Source organism: Ochotona curzoniae, unplaced genomic scaffold (assembly GCF_017591425.1).
Source record: "Ochotona curzoniae isolate NIBS_2020 unplaced genomic scaffold, NIBS_Ocur_1.0 contig_43, whole genome shotgun sequence".
Lineage (NCBI taxonomy): Eukaryota > Metazoa > Chordata > Mammalia > Lagomorpha > Ochotonidae > Ochotona > Ochotona curzoniae.
This window is the reverse complement of record NW_024466218.1, coordinates 25,975,086-25,994,621: the sequence shown is the minus strand read 5'-3', so window position 1 is coordinate 25,994,621 and position 19,536 is coordinate 25,975,086. Positions and strand designations below refer to the sequence as shown.

Genomic DNA, 19,536 nt, shown 5'->3' with positions numbered 1-19,536 from the left:
GACAGCCACCCTGCCAGAACCCACAGAAAGGAGCCTGAGGCTGTCGGGACCCAGTCCAAACAAGTTCATGGCATAGGAAGTGTAAACGAAAAATGAAAGACGTCTAAACACTACATTACAGAAAAAGAAAAAAAAGATAGAAACTTAAATGAAGACCCAGAAAGCACACTTATTTTAGTGATAAAACTGGAATCAGAATGACAGTTTGATCATAGTTGGATCAAAGCAAGTAGATAAACTTTTTTTTTTTTTTTTTTTTTTTTTTTTTATTATTTTTTCATTGGAAAGGCGGATATACAGAGAGGAGAGACAGAGAGGAAGATCCTCCGTCCGACGATTCACTCCCCAAGTGAGCGCAACGGGCCGATACTATGCCGATCCGAAGCCAGGAGCCTCTTCCGGGTCTCCCGCGCGGGTGCAGGGTCCCAAAGCCCTGGGCCGTCCTCGACCGCCCTCCCAGGCCACAGGCAGGGAGCTGGAAGGGAAGCGGGGCTGCCGGGACTAGAACCGGCGCCCATATGGGATCCCGGGCGTGCGAGGCGAGGACCTTTAACCACTTGCGCCACCGCGCCGGGCCCAAGTAGATAAACTTAAAAAACAATAGTTGTGCTTGGATTCAGAGAACAAATACATTCCCAAAAAGCTGAGAAGTGATTTAAAAGTCTTACTAAATAGATGATAAGCTCAAATTAAAATCAATCTGTTTGCTTATGAAAGCAGCAAAACTGAGTGTCATCTCAGAATAAAAGAAATGTGCTGTTAATATTAGGATAATTATTTATATTAAAGCAGTATTGTGTTCTAAAATGGAACTTGGGCCAGCGCTATGGCATGGCAAGTTAAGCTGCCAGCTGTGATATTGACCTCCCCTTGCACACTGGTTTAAGTCTGGGCTACTCTGCTAACAGTGCACCTCCCTTCTGCATGCTGGGAAGGCAACTGAAGATGGCTCAGGTCCTTGGGCCCCTGCCACCCCAGTAGGAGACCCGAGTTCCAGGCTCTTAGTTTGGCCTGGCCTAGTCCTGGCCTGTGGGACCGTTTGGGAGTGACCCATCCAATGGCTGATTGATCTCTTTCTCTGTCTCCCTCTCTCTGTAACTTATCTCAAATAAATGAAGAAAGTGCTTGCCTTGGCAGCACATATACTAAAATTGGAACAATACAGAGAAGATTAGCATGGCCCCTGTGCAAGGATGACACACAAATTTGTGAAGTGTTTCGTAATTTTAAAAATGATTTTTAAAAAATAATAATAGAAAAAGGAACAAATAAAGTGAATATGCTGAAATGTATCTGTGAATAAAGTTTTTATCTTAATATACTGAGGGATATTTTTAAATCTGGAGTATGAGTTTGGCTTGCAAAGCACAAAGGGTGGGGCTGATGCTATAGCTTAATTGGCCAGTCCTCCTTGTAACCAGTCATCTCAGATGAACACCTGTTTGTATCCTGTATCTGAGGGGCAGCGGGTCATAAGGGTAGGAGCCATACACAGCCACTCAATGGCCTCAGTACCCAGGGATGGGGAATAGCCACTCTGTGTCATACCAGGGTTCCTGATGTGGAACATGTACTGAGGGTTCTGCTCAAGTGGTTTCGATAATTCTGAGATGCTGTTGTATCGCCACTCCAAGGATGATGAAATCCTTCCAGGGTCAAGTGCCTCACATAGTCCATCTCAGAGTCTCCATTCACACGGGAATTTGCTGTCAAGCTTCGCTGGGGTAGTTGATCAATTTGTTCTATCCTTCTTCCTCTGCAAATCAATTGCCTGGGCTAGAGCCCAGGCCAGCTCTGCCCACCACACACTCAACCCTCACATACACCAGGGGGACCTGCAGCCTAGTCAGAGTGACCCCCTCAAATGCCCCCACTGGACTGGCTCCCCGCCCTGGTTCCTGTGCCTGACAGCATGTGCAGTGGACTGGTCTGGTCTGTTCCGCATCTCATTCAGATCTCGTGTACATCACTGAGCATTGAAGCTTAACTCAACCCAGGCACCTTCCCCCTCCAGCCCACGCTTAAGCCAGCAGATGCCACAACCTGTCTGGCCAGTCTCACCCCCAGTCCACCAGAGGGAGTAGTTACAGGAATTTTGATCAGTGAAAAACCATGACTTTAATAATAAAACTTCAGCAATATTCTTTTCCATTGTAGTCATGTGTGTCATATTCTGTCAACATTCCTCTGTACCTTCAGTGAATTGTCATGGGTGTGATTATGTGACTATCTTGCTGTGACATCTGTGGAGAAAGTGAGACCTGTAGCACAGACAGCGGCGTTAATGGTCCTGTAACAGAACTGATTACTGCTTCCAGAGAATGGAGGACGTTTTTATTAGTAATACAAGAAAATTGATTGTACTTTAAACTTTATTAGGAACCTAAAAAAATTGAAGTGATTATGATTACAAATGTAAAAACCTTTTTGCTTTTTGATAGATATTTGTTCAGTCCAATCAAGGTGAAGAAGAAACAACAAGAATTTCGTATTTTACTTTTATTGGTACCCCGGTCCAGGCGACGAATATGAATGACTTCAAAAGAGTAAGTCTTCTCGAATTATTATTTGTTAAAGTCATATTTAGGGCAGTAAAAAATATAAGTTTAAGGGAGTCATTTCATCATTTCAGTAGTCACACTTTTTTAAACCATAAAGATCCAAAATCATTTCATATCATTAAATTTTATAAAGTAGTATAGTAGTTTTTAGATACTGTGACTAAAAGGAGTTTACTGAAGATGGTAAGTCTTAAATGATACAATGTCTAAATGCCATCCAAGTAAGAAAGTGGTTAAGAATAATGGGAAAATAAGCTAAATCTTTTTGAAATGACTAATGAGACTTGAGGAACTTATTCTGAAATTTCTGTTTCTGATAAAAATGTTTTTAAATGAGTGGAATAATTTGCTTAATAAAGAGAATCATTCTGCTTTAATATGCTAATTTTCCAAATGATGTCTGTTTTAAAGGAGTATATTCAAACAAATTTAAAATGAATGGATGAGTTTCCTCCTGTTTTTATGTATCTGTTCATATAAATAGACTTCAAAAAGTTTTGGGAAATATGCAATATTTTAAAGTTTGTTTTCCCACACTTTGAAGTCCCCCTTGTATATTTTTTCCTTTTTTTCTTTTTCCCTTAAATAAGGCCTGATCCTAAGGTTTGCAGAGAATCTGTGGTGTGCAGGGCGTGTTTAGAATGAGGAGTGATCGGCTTTGTCCATTACTTAGAGCCCCTTCGGACTGGTTCCGTAGAGTCATTCCAGCATCTGAAAGCACAGGCTGCTGGAGACCTGGTGAGGTGCTGTTTGCAGTTTAGGGAGCAGCAAAGCGAGCCTTGTAGGGACCACAGTGTCTCTGATGGCTCTGTGTGGCAGGTGGAATAGGATTTAAGGTATTTGCACAAGGGGAGGTTTTTCCCAGAGTGCTCAGTTCCTGGGAGAAGACTCCAAGCAGATTCCTGTTTAGTGAATTAGAGCTGTAGAACAGTATGCCATGCTATAAAATTATACAGTTTATCAGATTGAAAAGTTTAACATAAATATTTGAACTGGTCTGTCTGATAATATGATTAATTTTTGGGAGCTGGGAAAATACTTACATATCTAGGTTGGTTGTGTCTACTTGTTTGACGTACATATAATGACAGGTCCATGAAGCAGAGATTGAACATCTACTTTTTCTTTTTGTGACTTGAATGTGTTTTACTGGAATTGTGTGACCAGCGAAGATGCTCTGGCTGCCTTTTTTTCTGCTTTGCCCATTTGAGCTAATGCCTTTGGAATTGGCTTTAATCAGCCTGGTCGAGTTTGTTACTAACTTAGTTCTCCTGTAAAATCTCCTGTAAAATCTTTTTATTTCCTAATACTAGTAAGTTTCTTGTTTCTCAACTCAGCTTGTGCTATTTGATTTTCCTTTTTTCTGTAAGTAACCATGATTTTGTCTTGTTCATTGTCTTAAAACCTGTTATTTTACTTTGCATTAGTAAATTTGCTTTTGAAGATCTGACTCCATCTCATAGTTAACATTTCCTTCCCACCCCTTCTGGCCTGTTCTTCATTGCCTTGCTACTCTTCCTGGTGGAGGGTGTTCTGTTAACATACATAACAAGCAAGCTTTTCCTGCTGGAAAATGCATGTGTGTTATAACAGCTGTGTGTTCATTTAATGGTTTTCACTTTGCTGAAACTACTATGGAGCAGCCATTCTCAGGTACCCCTTATTATTATCATGTATGATTGAGGACCTAAAAAGCTTGTTTATGTGTGTTCTTTTGTCTAATATTTGCCATACTAAAAATTAAAACTGGGAAATTTTGAAAATATTTGCTTACAGATAATCCCATTACATGTGAAATAACCCCTTTAAGTTAAAAAAAATACACATATGGTGGGTACACATTTAGTGTAGCAGTTAAGATGTCACTTGATATGTCCATGTTGGCATGCCTGGTTTCAAGTCCTGTGCTGTCCTGATGTGGGCCTCCTGTCATGTGCACCCTTGGAGGCTGTTGGGAGACTGGTGTGGGAAAGCATACCGAGTTCCCAGCTCCTGGGGCAGCCTGACTCACCCACACAGGTTTTTAGTCTTAGAGAATGAACCAGCAAATAGGATATACTGGTCTCTTGTCTCTGCCTAGGACTAGGACTCTGACTAGGAAGGTGCAGGATTTGTTCAGTGACAAGTTGAATATGGCACTTATTACTTGTTCAGTATGAATTTAAAGTGGATTGTGTATAATGAAGCTTAAATGTAAAATTTGCATTTACACTTGGCATATATTTTAAAGGTATAGGGAAGGAAAATTTTCTAATTGTAGTTATATGAAGAGAGCTATTAACCTTCAGTTTATATTTTTATGTTGTATAGGAAGATTTTTTTTTTAATATCACTAACCTTAAGATAAATGCTGATACCTCTTGAATGTGTGTGTGTGTGTGTGTGTGTGTAACATATATGGTTGTACTTCTAAGATTTATTAGACTAGATTATATTTTTTACTTGTCTTTGGTCTTCAAAAGCATTATGCACACGTGACAGTCGATACTTTGGCATTTTGTTTTTATAGGTGTATTCTTTTGCAGCATGACAAGCTTGCTGTGTTAACTTGGAAGTAGATGTTTTCTTTGCTAAAATAGATTGTTTACATGGATTGCTTTATTTTAATACAGAATATTAAAACATCTATACAAGATTGAGAAAATTACAGGGGCTTCGGCTTCTCGGGCAATGAGGTGCATGTAAAAAGCAGGGCAGTTTTTATCATTGTAATAAAAACAGACTTTTCTAAACTGGCCATTCACCATATCAGCTATTTTTGTAACATTTCTGTCTGTTTATTTTTCAGCTTTTTTAATCCAACTCAAATGAACTAAACCAGAAGATTTTTTTAAATGAAGTAATATAAAGATTGACCTTGTCTCACTCTGCTCCCCTCCTTGCTTCTCTGCTCATCTAGCAGCTGTCTGCTCTCACCCTCCCCATGTTGTCGCCATTATTGGTGCGAGATTTCTACAGCTTCTGTCATCTGGATCCGCCTTCTTAGGGCTAGATTTCTTCAACCATCTCTTTCTTCAGATCTCACTCTGCTTAGGTTTCTCATTTGGCCTTCTGTTTTGGTTTGGGCTGGCGACTAGGTGCTTTTTATGTCTATACTGTGCTGAGCATTAGATTTTTCATTTTTTAAAAACTATCTACTGTTTGCATATTTAATTTTGTATTGCTTTTTGAAAAGGAATACCACAGTAAAACTTGTTATAAATGCTTTCAGATTAAATTACTTGGATCATGTTTCGATTAATTCTAAACTTTAAGGTTTGTGTTTTAGAAACTATAAAATCCTTATGGAAATCAAATACAATTTCAACATGGTCTTTTATACAAGAGCTAATATATATATATTCATCAGGGTTTGGTTCAGGAGTGTGACTTTTCTCAGAGGAATGATAGTCCAAAAGTGTTTTTGGTGATGAATTGTGGATATATACATATATATATGTAATATATGTATATATATATTTTATGTGTATATATATATTTTTTGCCTACCCAAGTGATCTCAAGGTCAATTCAAGGACTTAATGGACTGAATATTAGGCTGGGTTAAAATATTAACAATGGATTCTACTGAATAAGTATCTTCAGCATCTAATTTTGATGTTCCTAGACTTTGGGGTGTAAAACAAAAAGCTAAGCATGAATAAAACAACTAAGTTTGGGATAAGAATCTATATTGGAATGTACAATTTCTTCTTTTTTGCAGAGAATACATATTGGCAAGTTGAGAGTTATCAGCCTGTGACACAGTATGCAGATATGTGTCTTCCGTTGTATCACATCTGCTAAAAATTTTTAATTTTAATATTAGTTTCCTTTTGCTTAATCTAATAGCACCATGTTTTGTGTTTCTCAAGTAATACCATGATCAGTAATGCTTTCAGTGTTTATTGGCTGAAGTTCATTTGTGATGGAAATATTGCCACCCTCTCCTTTCTGTTTAGGGCTCTTTAAACCTTCATTCTCTACTCATGTCCACATCTTCTTTTATAGGATTTTTTTGGTCATTCTTACGATATTCTAACTTACATTTTTATTTTTTTAACCAGAGATGAGTTCCTGTAAAGTAGTAACAGTGGCTTTCCTTTGACTAAGGGAGAAAACGTTTCTAGCTGTGTATTATTGTGCATTCAGTGGAAAGAATTACAAAACTTTCCCTTGATTACCATCAACCCATCTGTATTCTGTTTCATACCGGCCATGTACTGATGGCCTTTATGAGTTTTTCTTGGTTTACACACTGCTGTTTCGAACAGAATCCATTTCAAATGTGACAATTGCATTGATAAATGTACAGATAACTATTGCTATATAAGCATATAAAGTCTTGTTAGTTTCTCTTAGACACCTCTCTTTTATTTTTTAAAGATTTATTTGTTTTTATTAGAAAGGTAGATTTACAGAGATATGGAGAGACAGAAAGTTCTTTTGTCCACTGGTTCACTCCCCAGGTGGCCGCAATGGCCAGAGCTGAGCCGATCTGAAGCCAGGAACCAGGAGCTTGTTGTGGCTCTGGGCTGTCCTCACCTGCTTTCCCAGGCCACAAGCAGGGAGCTGGATGGGAAGCGGGGCCTCTGGGCACAAACTGGTGCCCAAATGAGATCTTGGTGTGTACAAGGCGAGGATTTAGCCACTAAGCCATCGTGCTGCACTTTTTGTTTTTGTTTTTGTTTTTGTTTTTTTTGTTTAGACGTCTTTCTACTATGAGATTACATTATCTGGTAATAAACTCGAGGGTTGAAGCACTTGATTAGAACAGATTTATTGCCTATATAAGTTGTAGAAATTAAGCGTATTTTTTCTTTTTCTTTCTTTTTTTCCCCCCCAGAGTATTTATTTGTTTGAAAAAGGCAGTTAGAGAGAAATGCAGTGAGGGGATGGAGGCAGAGATCTTGTCTCTTCTGGTGCACTCCCCGAGTAACTTGCACCATCCGGGGCTGAGTCCTGCTGCATCATGGGAACCAGAGGGCCTTCATGTGTGTTTCGTGCGGTGGATGCCCGGCCCAAGCACTGGAGCAATGTCTGCTGCTTTCCTCAGCTCATTAACAGGGAGCAGGATCTGAAGTGCAGCAGCTGGGATTTGAACTGGTGCCCATGGAATACCAGAGTTGCAGGCAGTATATTAACTTACTGTGCCATAATGCTGGCCCATTTGATTTTGTTCTTTACATTTTTGCCATATTGATAGCAACCAGGGTATTTTTTAATCCTCCAGTAGAAGATTGTTAACCATTGACAGAAACAGAATTTAACCTTTATGATTTATCATACATTTATAGCAACCAAGTTTTTTTTTTTTTTGTAATGGGAAGTGTCTATCATTTTAATCTGTTTTCAGTGCATGTCTAGAGAAAAAAGTTTGGAAACTCGTGACATGAATTTAGCATACTTTTTAATTCCAGATTATTTTGTGATTGATATTTGATTCCTAATTGCTTAAAAATAGAATGCTAAATATATTTAAAAAAGAGCAGCTTTTTTATTAATGCTTCTAAACTCTCAACCTTTTACTTAAAGCAGTGTAGGAGACCAAGGATAGGCTGCATGTGCTTTAATTCCTCGTGGGTGTGGGTTGAGGGTTGTGGTTTGTTTCAACAGTGAAAGTATACTGCATGCCAAAAAGAGATATAAGAATAAAAGTTAGTGGGCTTAAACATGATTACCTTGTTGGTATTTGTTTAAAATAACTTAGTCCATGTCTTTTCAATCAATAAGGTGTACATATCAAGTTATTTTTGTTTTTCTAGGTGGTTGGCAAAAAAGGAGAAAGTCACTAAGGTGCAGAAGACACTGGACGACCATATTGCAATCAGATCTCCAGCTCCTGGATAATTGCTTGATTCTCACCAGAGACTGTCAATGTTTCATTCATTGCCATTACCAATAAATCATTGCTTTGGTTTAGATGGTATCACTAGTGTTTCTATTGTAATCTTGATACATGCAATTGTAAATAAAGTCACTACTTTTGCCAAGCTTAATATTTTGTCATTTTACGTAAGTGTTTTCTTTTTTCATTTATTTGAAAATATTCCACCTTCTGATTTTAGAAGAGACTTAAGTGCTTGGTAGCATATTGGTTGGAAGCCAGTTTCTCTCTCGAGGAGCCAAGCTATCTTAGGTAGTTAAGGAGTGTGTACGCGCACACAGAACCATGATTCTGGTAAATGACTTGGAGCAGCCAAGTTCAAATGGGTACTGACTTGTGTTCTTTTTAGTAAAGGGTAATTGAGTATTTGGGTACAGTAATTTCCTCAAATTATGAACAACAAATACACAAGATGATGAGATTAACTAGTCTTAGCTACAACTAGTTAGTATGTCTATGAATTTTGTTTCTTACACCAAGATTTGAATCCCTTCTAGATAAACTTTGAATCAACTTTTTTCTTTTTTAATTAACAAAAATATTGAAATCACATAGTCAAGAAAGTGCAGTGTGAAGCATTCATTAATAGTAGAAATTTTGTTTTTAATCAAGTCTTATCTGAACTACCCTGCCATGCAGTGTTAAATACATGCAAAATGTGATTAAGTTTGAGAATTTGTTGGCAAAATGTCTGTTTAAAAATTCTTTCACAAAAGACGGATGAAATTAAACTTGTTTTCTTTTTTTATGCTAAAATTGCAATTTAAAAAGCATTCATATATTTAATTTTTACATCACTGAGTAATTTTTAAGTACATTAGACTGTGTAACTTGTGATTCAGTTAATACATCAAAGAGTACTCTGTCTTAGGAGTATTGCTTTTAGGAGTCTATTCATCATACATGTTAATGAAAAGTTACGTGGAAATGTTGCTGTTGAACTAGTCGCCTTCTGAAGGCAGGTGTCATGAGGTGATGTCGAGTTCACTGTAATGTGAGCACATGACTGGTCTGTACAGATGTTTGTCTTGTGTGTACTCTGAAGTTTTGTTGCCTTGGGTCAAGTGGAGGTAGAAGGGAAAGAAATAAAAGTTGATACCACTCCTTATTGAAGACCATCTCCGATTAATCACGCCTGAAATTAAAGTTAAGATTAATATGGAGGGTTCTGTTTAATAATTTTGTACACTTAACCTGTTTGGGTAATTGTTGAAGTGCCTCATCCTAAGCATCGCTGACCTCATCCTATTTATACTTGATACTTTGGAAACCCAATAGAAGTGATTTCATATTTGTAAAGGATTAGGCTTGTGATTTATATTGTTTGTGTGGCTTTTCTATAACTCGTTGCAATATACAAACATTCCATAGTTATTCAATTTGTAAATAGTGAAAAATGAATGTTTATAGGTGACTGTAACATGTTTCACTTATGGGAAGTTTAATATTACAAATAAACTCGCATAATTGATACTATTTAAAACATCAAGCCGAAATACTGTTTTCTGCTCAGTTTAAAATGACACTGAATTTCCCAAATGAATTAGAAAAGCAGTTAAAAAGTGTAAGGCTAGTTATTTTAATCCAAACCATCCAATACATACTGCTTTCTCAGGTTGATTGTTTGCTTTGTCATAGCAGAAGAGTGACTTGCATGTTTTGTTACATATTTCTCATCAGGGTCTGTATACATGGGAAACAGCAAGGTCCCACAACAGAAGCAGAGATACTGTGGAAAAGATTCTTAGGCTGACAAAATCCCCTTGTTTTGAATCCTACATCAACTTAAGGAACATTGTCTCCAGCACAATTCCCAACACACTGGCTTGGAGACAGCGGTCCGTTGAGTTGAAGTTATTCAAGACCCTGTCTTTCTTGCTTCTGTTTGAGAATGCACTTGATGTTGTCCACAGTGTTTATAAGGGGGCTGTTGGGTGCAGTTGGCCTCAGCCCTTGCTTAGGACTGCTGTCAATACATTTGACAGATGGGAAGATAGGAGTTTTTACCCAGAACGCTGAAGATCTTCCCAGGTTTCTCTTCATGTGTAAACTTTTTAATACTGTAAATAAGTATAAGGTGTTCAGTAGACTGAAAGTATCCTCTCTGTTAACTTTAAAAAACTAAATTTAGGGTTTACCTATGTATTTGTAGTCGTATATAGTTTGATTTGACCGGTTAACTTATTTAGGTTGATCTGCTTTCATGAATCGATTATTTCTGATCGACAACTTTTTTAACAAAGTAACTTGGAATAAGGAGTCTGTTCACTTGCTGCTAAGGGAAACTGAAGAATTTCATGGATTTATCAAATATGATAATTTAGTACATGTGTATAATGTGTAGTGAGCAAATCAGGGTAATTAGCACTTCTGTCATTAAATGCCATTTTTTTTGTCTTAAAAACCTTCAGACTTCTAGATCTTTCTAACATGCACGATAAACTGCTGAGCTCCATGTGGTAGACCAGAACTAGCTCCTCCAATGTAAGTGTATCTTGGTAACGGTTCTCTAACTTCCTCTGTTTCATCTCCAACCTCTATTGGTCATTGTTCTACTCTCAATTTCTTACTGTAACAGCAGCATCCTGTATTGCTGGTTTGAGTCCTGGCTGCCCCGCTTCCAATCTAGCTGTGTGCTGATGGTTTAAGAAAAGCATTGGGTTTTGGCCCAAATGTTAAGGATGCTGCCACACTCATGGTAGACCTGGGTGTCACATGACTTCTGACATGAGCCTGACAGCTCTGGGCGCTATAGCCACCTGGGAAGTGAAGCAGTGATGGAAGATCTCTTAACCTCTCTCTGACTCAGTTTTTGTTTACTTTTAAGGTTACTTATGTAACAGAGAGAGAGATCTTCTGTCTGTGGATTCACTCCCCACATTTCCTTGTCAGTTCAGTCTGGGCCAGATGGAAGGCAGGTGCCAAGAAACTTAAGAAGTATGTTCTACAGGAAATAACAGCAATGAATCAAATGATAGCTGATAGAAATTAAGAACAGGCTGGCTGCTGCCACTGTGCCAATTGTGGGTGCGGACTGCTGCCATTGTGTTTATGGGGGCCTGGGGGATAGCACTGGCAGGGGCTTGCAGAGACCTGGGAGCTCATGCTGAGACAGCTGGAGCCTGGGCATTTCCCCATGTGCTTGGTCCTGAAAGCGATGGGCGAGAGGAGGGGGAGAGCCCTAAGTTAACATGCTGGTGCTGTGTGCTGGTGGATTGGGCTGGGGGAACTTGGAATGGACTAGGAACTTGGGTGGGTCCAGGTGAACATATGTGCCAGGAGATTGGGACTCTAGTGGTCAGACAGAGCTCCAGGTCAGCATACCACCACACCTGAAAACTGGACTTTATAAAAATTGGGCTGTGGCACAGGGACTGTGAGTTGCTCAGGGAAAGGGGCAAGGGAATGTGTTGGAGGGAGGACCACTGAGGGAGTATGTTGCAGTGAGGAGTGACTTCTGGGGGTCTTCCATCAACAAGGGCACTGTGCTTGCAGGTAAGTGAGGGGACTGAGACTGAGCAGTTTGGGGGTGGGACTGGAGGACTTTTAAGGGTCACACTGATGCATCAACCCACATGGGAGACCTGAGCTGGGCTAGTTAGCATTGACCACTACTCATTGGTCCACATTAAAGCTAGGGCTGGGGCCTACCTGGCAGGACTAGATCCCAAGTACCTGCCAGTGAGAGTTGGAACAGGGGTTGGGTGATGTTAGGTTGGACCATGCCACTAGCCAGCACATGAGTGAATCAAATCTAGGGGTAGCTTCTGTGGTGGATATGTGGGCCAACCTTTGTGGAACTGCAATTTCTGCTGGTTTGCTTAAGAGCTGGGAGTAGTGATGGGCTGAGCTAGACATGACCATGGAGCCCTCCAACACTCATGGGAGTTGGAAACAGGCCAGGCTGGTCCAGTCTGCAGCACCCACAGGCACCCAAAATTAGGGTGTGGAATGGGCTGGGTGGCAACACCCACCAGCTCATACAAAGGCTGGGGCAGAGTATGTGGGATAAGGGCCTAGTACCTGCTGGCATATGTGAGACCTGGGTCTGCCCTGAACCTGGTGGGGGAACTTGGGAAACTCCCCTGGTGGGCTGTAACTCCTGATGAGCGTGAGGTTCAGGCTTAGGTCAGTCTGGGCAAGGTAGCTCCACTTGTTGGTAAGTTTGTGGGTTGGTTCTGGAAGGGGGTAGACCAGGTCAACCTTGGCTCACTGGCATGTGCAGGTGCCTGGCTGAAGTACAGGTCATTGTTGGGCTAGGCTATCACACCTATTAGTTTGCATGACCAGAGATGGAAGTAGACTGGGCAGGAATAGGCTGGAGCACATGCCAGCGAGTTGAGACTGGAGTCAGGCTGGGACAGCCCTGGCTGATGCATCTGATGGTAAAGGTCAAGACAGGGAATGGGCTTTGATGAGCTGAGCCAGAGCAACCACTGGCACATACAAGATCTTTGGGAACAGATCTGGTTGGGGAGCTAAGGGGACACCCTGAATGGGTTGTGGTCCACCCAGTGAGCATGAGAGATAGGGGGCAGCCATTTGAACAGGACATGGCTGCAGTCATTCAGTAACATGTTGTTTAAGTTCATGTTGTTAATTTTTAAACTTTATTCCTGTTGTTGATTTTGTTTAATGGCTTTTCATTTAAGAGGATGTAGAGTAACTGTATCATATCCAGATATGAAGATACAATGTTGTATTCATTGCTACTTCCAAATCAAAGATGGACTCGTAATAAAACTGTTAAATATATCTTTACAATAGGATGCTGGATTCTTTGCCATTGTCCATACCTACAATGTCAGGATAGCACTTAATATAGCAGAATGCTGGACTGTACTACTGCAATGATATAGTGGAAATCAGTAGGGATGAGGTTTTAGGGGGTAAGGGAAATCCCAGCACCTATGGAGCTGTATCATAAGATAATAAATCTATAAATTAAAAAATTATATTTGTAGAATTCCATTTGCTATTTTGATAGATGTGTACATTGTGTACTATCTGTGTAATATATCATCTGTAGGAGCCATTTAAATGATAAAAATTGAAGCATGTATATGAATGAGAAGTGTAAAGAAAGTAGAGTGAAATAAGGAACAAGATGCTAAGCAGGGGAGGTTCCTGGAAAACCAAAAGCAGCCAGTAAGACTGTAGGAAGAAAAACAAGGTTGTGATAAATGAGAGAAAAATGAAGTAGCAAATGCATGTGGAAATAGTCGCTTTGAGATCTAATACCAATATTAAAAGCTGGAAGGTTATTCAGGATATTCAGTTGTCCATTACATTTTGGAGACAATCGAGTGCCTCATTATAAGAATAATTGATTGAGGGTTAGTCTTGCTTGAAAGCATCAGCAAACCAAGAGATCTGAATCTCTTTCTGGAAAGAAATTGAGAAAGCTTTGTAGTCTACACGTAAACATAGTCATCACGTGGCGATTAATAAGGCTTGAGAATCAGTGGCAACATTCCCTACGGAGTTTGTGAAACTCAGCTTGCAAGGTGCCACTGTAGCTTTAGTTTTGTATTCAGGTATTGTCTCTCCCTTGTTTTACATGTTATCGGAAGCTTTGTCATTCTAGAATTGTGTTTGTTTTCTTGCTGCTTTTATTGACACAGTTCCTATTGACACAGTTCTTGTGTCATGAGTTCTGGATGAGATGTTTAGGTTCCTTAGAAATAAGGTTTTGATTCTACAGTACAGTATCAAATGCCTAAATTGTTGAAAGCCACTCTTCCGGGTTCTCCAGTAACAAGGAGCAGCTCCTTCATTAGATTAGACGCCTTCCCTGTCATTTTTCTGTGGTCGAGGACAGTTTCATTTCCCTGGCCTTGTAATTCTTAGAGGAGTTAGGACACTGTCAGCATTAGAGATGCTGCTGCACGGATTGGAATTTGGCTGCAGGTGACCTTTGTGGTTAAAATTGAGTGCCTAGGTGCAAACCAACCATGGCTGAAAGGGCACTGGTAATGGATACATGGCATGTTAGGAATTGGTTGTTTTGATGCACATACAACCTTATTGTAAAGAAATACGGTTTCTCTCTGAAGGGATGGGAGATCCTCTAGGATGGTTTGTGACCCAATTTTTAATGATAGTGGTTATCACCCAGAATTGTGTCTCAGGTTTGATTCAGTGAAAACACAGTTGAATTGCATTAATCTGAAACCCATAAGTAAGGATGTCTGCTTTGAACACTTCCATTAAAAATTGTACTAGGTTCGGGCCCGGCGCAGTGGTGCAAGTGGTTAAAGGTCCTTGCCTTGCACGCCCGGGATCCCATATGGGCGCTGGTTCTAATCCCGGCAGCCCCACTTCCCTTCCAGCTCCCTGCCTGTGGCCTGGGAAGGCAGTCGAGGACGGCCCAAAGCTTTGGGACCCTGCACCCGCGTGGGAGACCCAGAAGAGGCTCCTGGCTTCGGATCGGCGTAGTATCGGCCCGTTGCGCTCACTTGGGGAGTGAATCATCGGATGGAAGATCTTCCTCTCTGTCTCTCCTCTCTGTACATCCGCCTTTCCAATAACAAAATAATAAAAATAAATCTTTAAAAAAAAATTGTACTAGGTTCTAGTCAGGTTGGTATGGCAAGAAAAACGAAATACATCCAGATTGGGTGGGAAGGAGTAAAACTTTCTTTGCAGAAGACATGCTCTTCTCTCTGTAGTGCTGTGGGTGGAGGATTAGTGTGCTGGCGCCAAAGCATGCTCTTCAATGTAGAAAAACTTAAAGGAACCTTTTGGAAAAACTCTTAGAACTAATAAATTATAAAGTTATAAGATCAGGAGATAAAATACCAATATACAAAAGTCAGTTAAACAAAAATCATCCTCACCTTATAGAAAGATCATCCCTAAATGGATCAAGGACCTAAATCTGCACTCAGAAACCATCAATCTATTAGACTAAACATAGGAAGCACTATGTAAGATATAGGCATAGGCATAAACTTTTCAGAAAGTTACCAAAAGCACAGGTAGTCAAAGCCAAAATAATCAAGTGAGACTACATCAAACGAGAAGCTTCTGTACAGCAAAGGAGATGACCAACAACGCAAAGAGGCAACTGGAAGCATGGGAGAAAATGTTTGCACACTACACAACAGCTAGGGGCCTGTTTCTGAAGAGCTTCAGAAACTCAACAACAACAAAACAGACAATCCTGTAAAGAAATGGGTGGAGGAACTGAGCAGGTATTTTTTAAAAGAACAAATTCAAATAGCTAATAGACATGTGAAAAAAAAATGCTGTAATGCAAAGGGCCCAGAATGCCTAAAATAAACCTGAAATGGAACAAAGGAAAAGTCCTCACACTTCCCAACTTCTACTTACTAAAAAGCAATAGTAATCAAGGGAGCAGGTTTTAGAGGTAGCAGACTCATACAAAAACCTCAGGGAAGACCACTCCCTTGGACTTGATAAAGGGTTATTATAAACAGCATTGAAAGCATGCGCAAACAAAAGGCAAGTTGAAGTTACATAAAATTAAAAAGTTAGCCCTAGAAAATAAAAATTACAATGGATGAGAACACTAAAAATACTACACCATAAAAATTCATTAAATAACAGTCTGCGACTTTCAGATTACAGAATTCACAAAAGCTATCTTAACACAAAAACTAATCTCAAGAACACTACCCAAGGAATCACGTTCGAGCAGAGAAAGCCGCAGTTGAAGATTATTCGAAACCTGTACAAATGTGAAGCAGTTCGTAGAGCAGCTCCTCTATACAAAGAAAACTGCTCGAACTGTACTGATGTTATTACCTGCTAACAAGTGACAAACACATCAGTTATCTATGAATATTTCTACAAAGATCTAGATCATATAAGCAAGAGGCACAAAGGCACTGATATTGCGGATCTTCTGAAGCATATTATTATTTTTACAATGATTGGGATCATTGACTAGAGTGATATAGAAGCATGTTAAATTATGGATACAGAGAAGAATTGTAAAGAGAATTTAGCCAATATCCCAAAAGTTATTTGGTAAACAAAGATCCAATCTGAAGCAAGGGCGAGATGTTCTTTTCTCATTCTCCCTTATTGGTCTAACATTCAGTCATCCAGTATTAGAAATCCACCTGCTAACTTGGCAGCGAACGATAAAAAAACAGTACCCATTATCTGGAAACCTTAGTGTTCAAAACAGTATACTCTAAGGAGTTGAAGCAGTAAAGAAAGGCAAAACAACAAAAGTGAGGGTGTTTATATGAAATATGAAAAAATACTTTTTTTCTTAGAAAAATAAGTGTGACTTAATATATTTGCAATAAAACTGGCTCAAAATGCCTTGAGTCAGGCCAAATGTGAGAAAAGTGGCTTACTATCCCGGAGGTGAGACCTTTACGTCTGTGTGCTTGCATTTCTGTGCTAATATGGCTCAAACATCTGTTGGTTGCTGTCTATTATTTGGGACACCGAAGTGTACAAAATGCTTTCAAGGTAAGGTACTGATTCAAGCATCAGAGTTTAACTAAGGTTTGCTCAAAGTGGAAGAAAAAATGAGTGGCAGAGCTTGACCTGGCCTAATGGTCTAACACAGTTTCAAGGCCATTTCTGAAGAGGAAGATTCTGCAAGAAATGAGTAATAACATTTTAAAAAATTACAAATCAAATTATCTGCAAGTTGCAAATCACTATCAATCTTTCTTTGGAACACAAGTTCACATTTATTTCCTTTTTAATTTCTTAAAAAGGGTAGTTTTATCTTTATTGGAAGATCAGATTTACAGAGAGAAGGAGATACAGAAAGATCTGTCCACTGTTGCATTCCCCAAATGGCCACAATGGCTGAGGCTGAGCTGAATTGAAGTCAGGAACCAGAGCTGCTTCTAGGTCTCTCACACAGCTGCAGGGTCCCAAGGCTTTGGGCCATGCTCTACTGTTTTTCCAGACTACAAGCAGGGAGCTGGATGGGAAGTGGAGTTGCCAGGATACAAACCAGTGCCCATATGGGTGGGATCTTGGTGCAGGCAAGGTGAGAGCTTTAGCCATTAGGCTACCATGCCAGTCCTGTATTTATTTACATTTAAAAAAAATTTATTTATTTTTATTGGAAAGTCAATAAAGGAGCAAGAGGGGATCTAGTCACTCCTATCGACGTGACGAGATCGAAGCGACAGTCTTGACTCAGTTCAGTAAGCTGACCGTTTCCGCAACAGGTGGGGAGGCAGAATAAACTTTTACAGGATCAGGTGCAGCAGACTCATTAGCCGCGTCGCCCATTCAGTTTTTTGATTCTAAATGCATAGTACATTCCTTGTCCATTGTACATAGCTATATCTTCATTGGCAGTCTTGATATTGCTAAACTATTAACGTAGAAAATGGATGTTAAGAAAACACCCATGTTTGCCAGGACTTCATCACCCATTGGATGGTTTCTCCGTGATGTAATGATGGCGACGCTCGTTGCCACTGGCTTTCTTTGGCACCGGCCACTGACCTATTATAGATGAACCGCAGGCATCGGGCTTCAAGAGCATCTGTGACAACGACATCCAAGGATGCCCCTTCTGCAGAGGATTGCCCATTTTGGAGTCAGAGGCTGAGCTCTGGGGGTGGGATGGTGGGGAGGGTATCCGTGCTGTGACTGGGCTCCCCTGAGCTGTTCTCTCTGACTTGCCCACACCATACCTCCAGCAATTTGCTGATTCCAGTTTAGGTGTTCTTACTCTGGCGCTGCTTCTGTGTAGGTTTCTGCTTGGGGAAGTTGCATTTCCAAGTTTGGGGCAGTGATTTGCCCCATGCCTTCACTTCTCTAAGCTTTGTTGCTATTGCAGGTGGTTTTGTTTTTGCACTAGTTTGTGGAATAGACAGGAACCTAGAAGCCACCAGCTTTCTTTATAAAATCACATCTATCTAGACTGATGTCACACAGGGCAAGATACGGACTTATATTTCCAACTTCTTTTGGACAAAATGATAGATATTATTTTCAAATTGAAATACACGTCTTCCTGGGTCACGTGGCTAATCCTGTATGTCTGCATGTGCAGAGAAAAGTCATCTCCTCGTTTCCATTTCCCTGCCCCACGCCCGAGTCTCGTCCTTCCTACAGGGAGCCACCATTCCTGGTCCTTGTGTCCCCTTTTGGTGACACTGGCTACCAACCCGGTTATGTCTCTGTTCTGCTTCTTTTCTATAGCAGTAGACCTATGTGTATGTGCACGTACAGGTGGGTGTATATAAACCCATTCATGTTGGGCTTTGTTGGATTTAAATATATGCATACCAGGGACTGGCATCTTGATGCAGCTCACAAAGCTGCCAGCTGTGGTGCCAGCATCCCGTTTGGGTTCTGGCTCACACCCTGGCTGCTCTACTTTTGATGCAGCTTGATGATAACGGCCAGAGAAAAGCAGCAGAAGATGGCCCAAGTGCTTGCGTCCCTGCCACCCGCATGGGAGACTCGGAGAAAGCTTCAGGTCCCTGGCTTTAGCCTGGCCCAGCACTGGCCATTGTGACCATCTGAGGAATCAACCAGCAGATGGAAGACACTCTCAGTCTTCCCCTTTCATAACTCTGACTTTAAAATAAATGAATGAACAAATCAATAAATCTGTAAAATATGTATACTGATTTAGCTGTCACATATCCGTATTAAATTCAACAGAATAGTACATAGTTATGCCACTTATATACATTTACTTAACATCCATATTTTGATCCAACTATAACCCAAATAGATCAATACAGCCTCTGATTTGGAGACAATGGCCAGCTGCATCTTTTCATGGCCTCTTTCTCCTTTCCCAGAAGCAAGATGGGAACAGGCGCAGTGGGGATTTTGCCTTTGTGTCAGGAGTGAGGATGTCTCACAGGGGCACTGGAGGCGGAGAGCCACCACGCTGCCAGCTCGCGCCCGGGGCTGGCGTCAGCGCCCCTGGCTGCCAGGGCTTGGGAAGCTCGTGCTGAGTGAGGATTAAGATGCCAGTAACTGACGCCCAGGGTTGCTTCCCGCGCCCCCTTGGAGTCCTGACAAGAAGTGACCTTGTTCAACCCTGCTGAGCTTCCTAGATTTACCCAGCTTAGAGCAACACATGGGAGGGAGATTATGTTTATTTTTAAAACATGAAAAAAAAAAAACCGCCCTGCAACC

General features: G+C 40.5%; 1 protein-coding gene and 1 non-coding gene across 2 annotated transcripts in view; both read left to right on the top strand.

The window, feature by feature from the left end:
• The window catches only part of TXNL1 (thioredoxin like 1), a 29,926-nt gene extending 20,391 nt beyond the window's left edge, over positions 1-9,535 (top strand). Inside the window, exons 7-8 of the mRNA XM_040985028.1 lie at positions 2,442-2,546; positions 8,306-9,535. Coding sequence (XP_040840962.1) covers positions 2,442-2,546; positions 8,306-8,335 — 135 coding nt within the window. The 3' untranslated portion in view covers positions 8,336-9,535. The remainder of the gene's footprint in view (positions 1-2,441; positions 2,547-8,305) is intronic.
• LOC121159775 lies at positions 1,122-1,228 on the top strand. The gene has a single exon (XR_005884428.1). It is a non-coding gene; the product is annotated as a U6 spliceosomal RNA (small nuclear RNA).
• Positions 9,536-19,536: the final 10,001 nt, after the last annotated feature.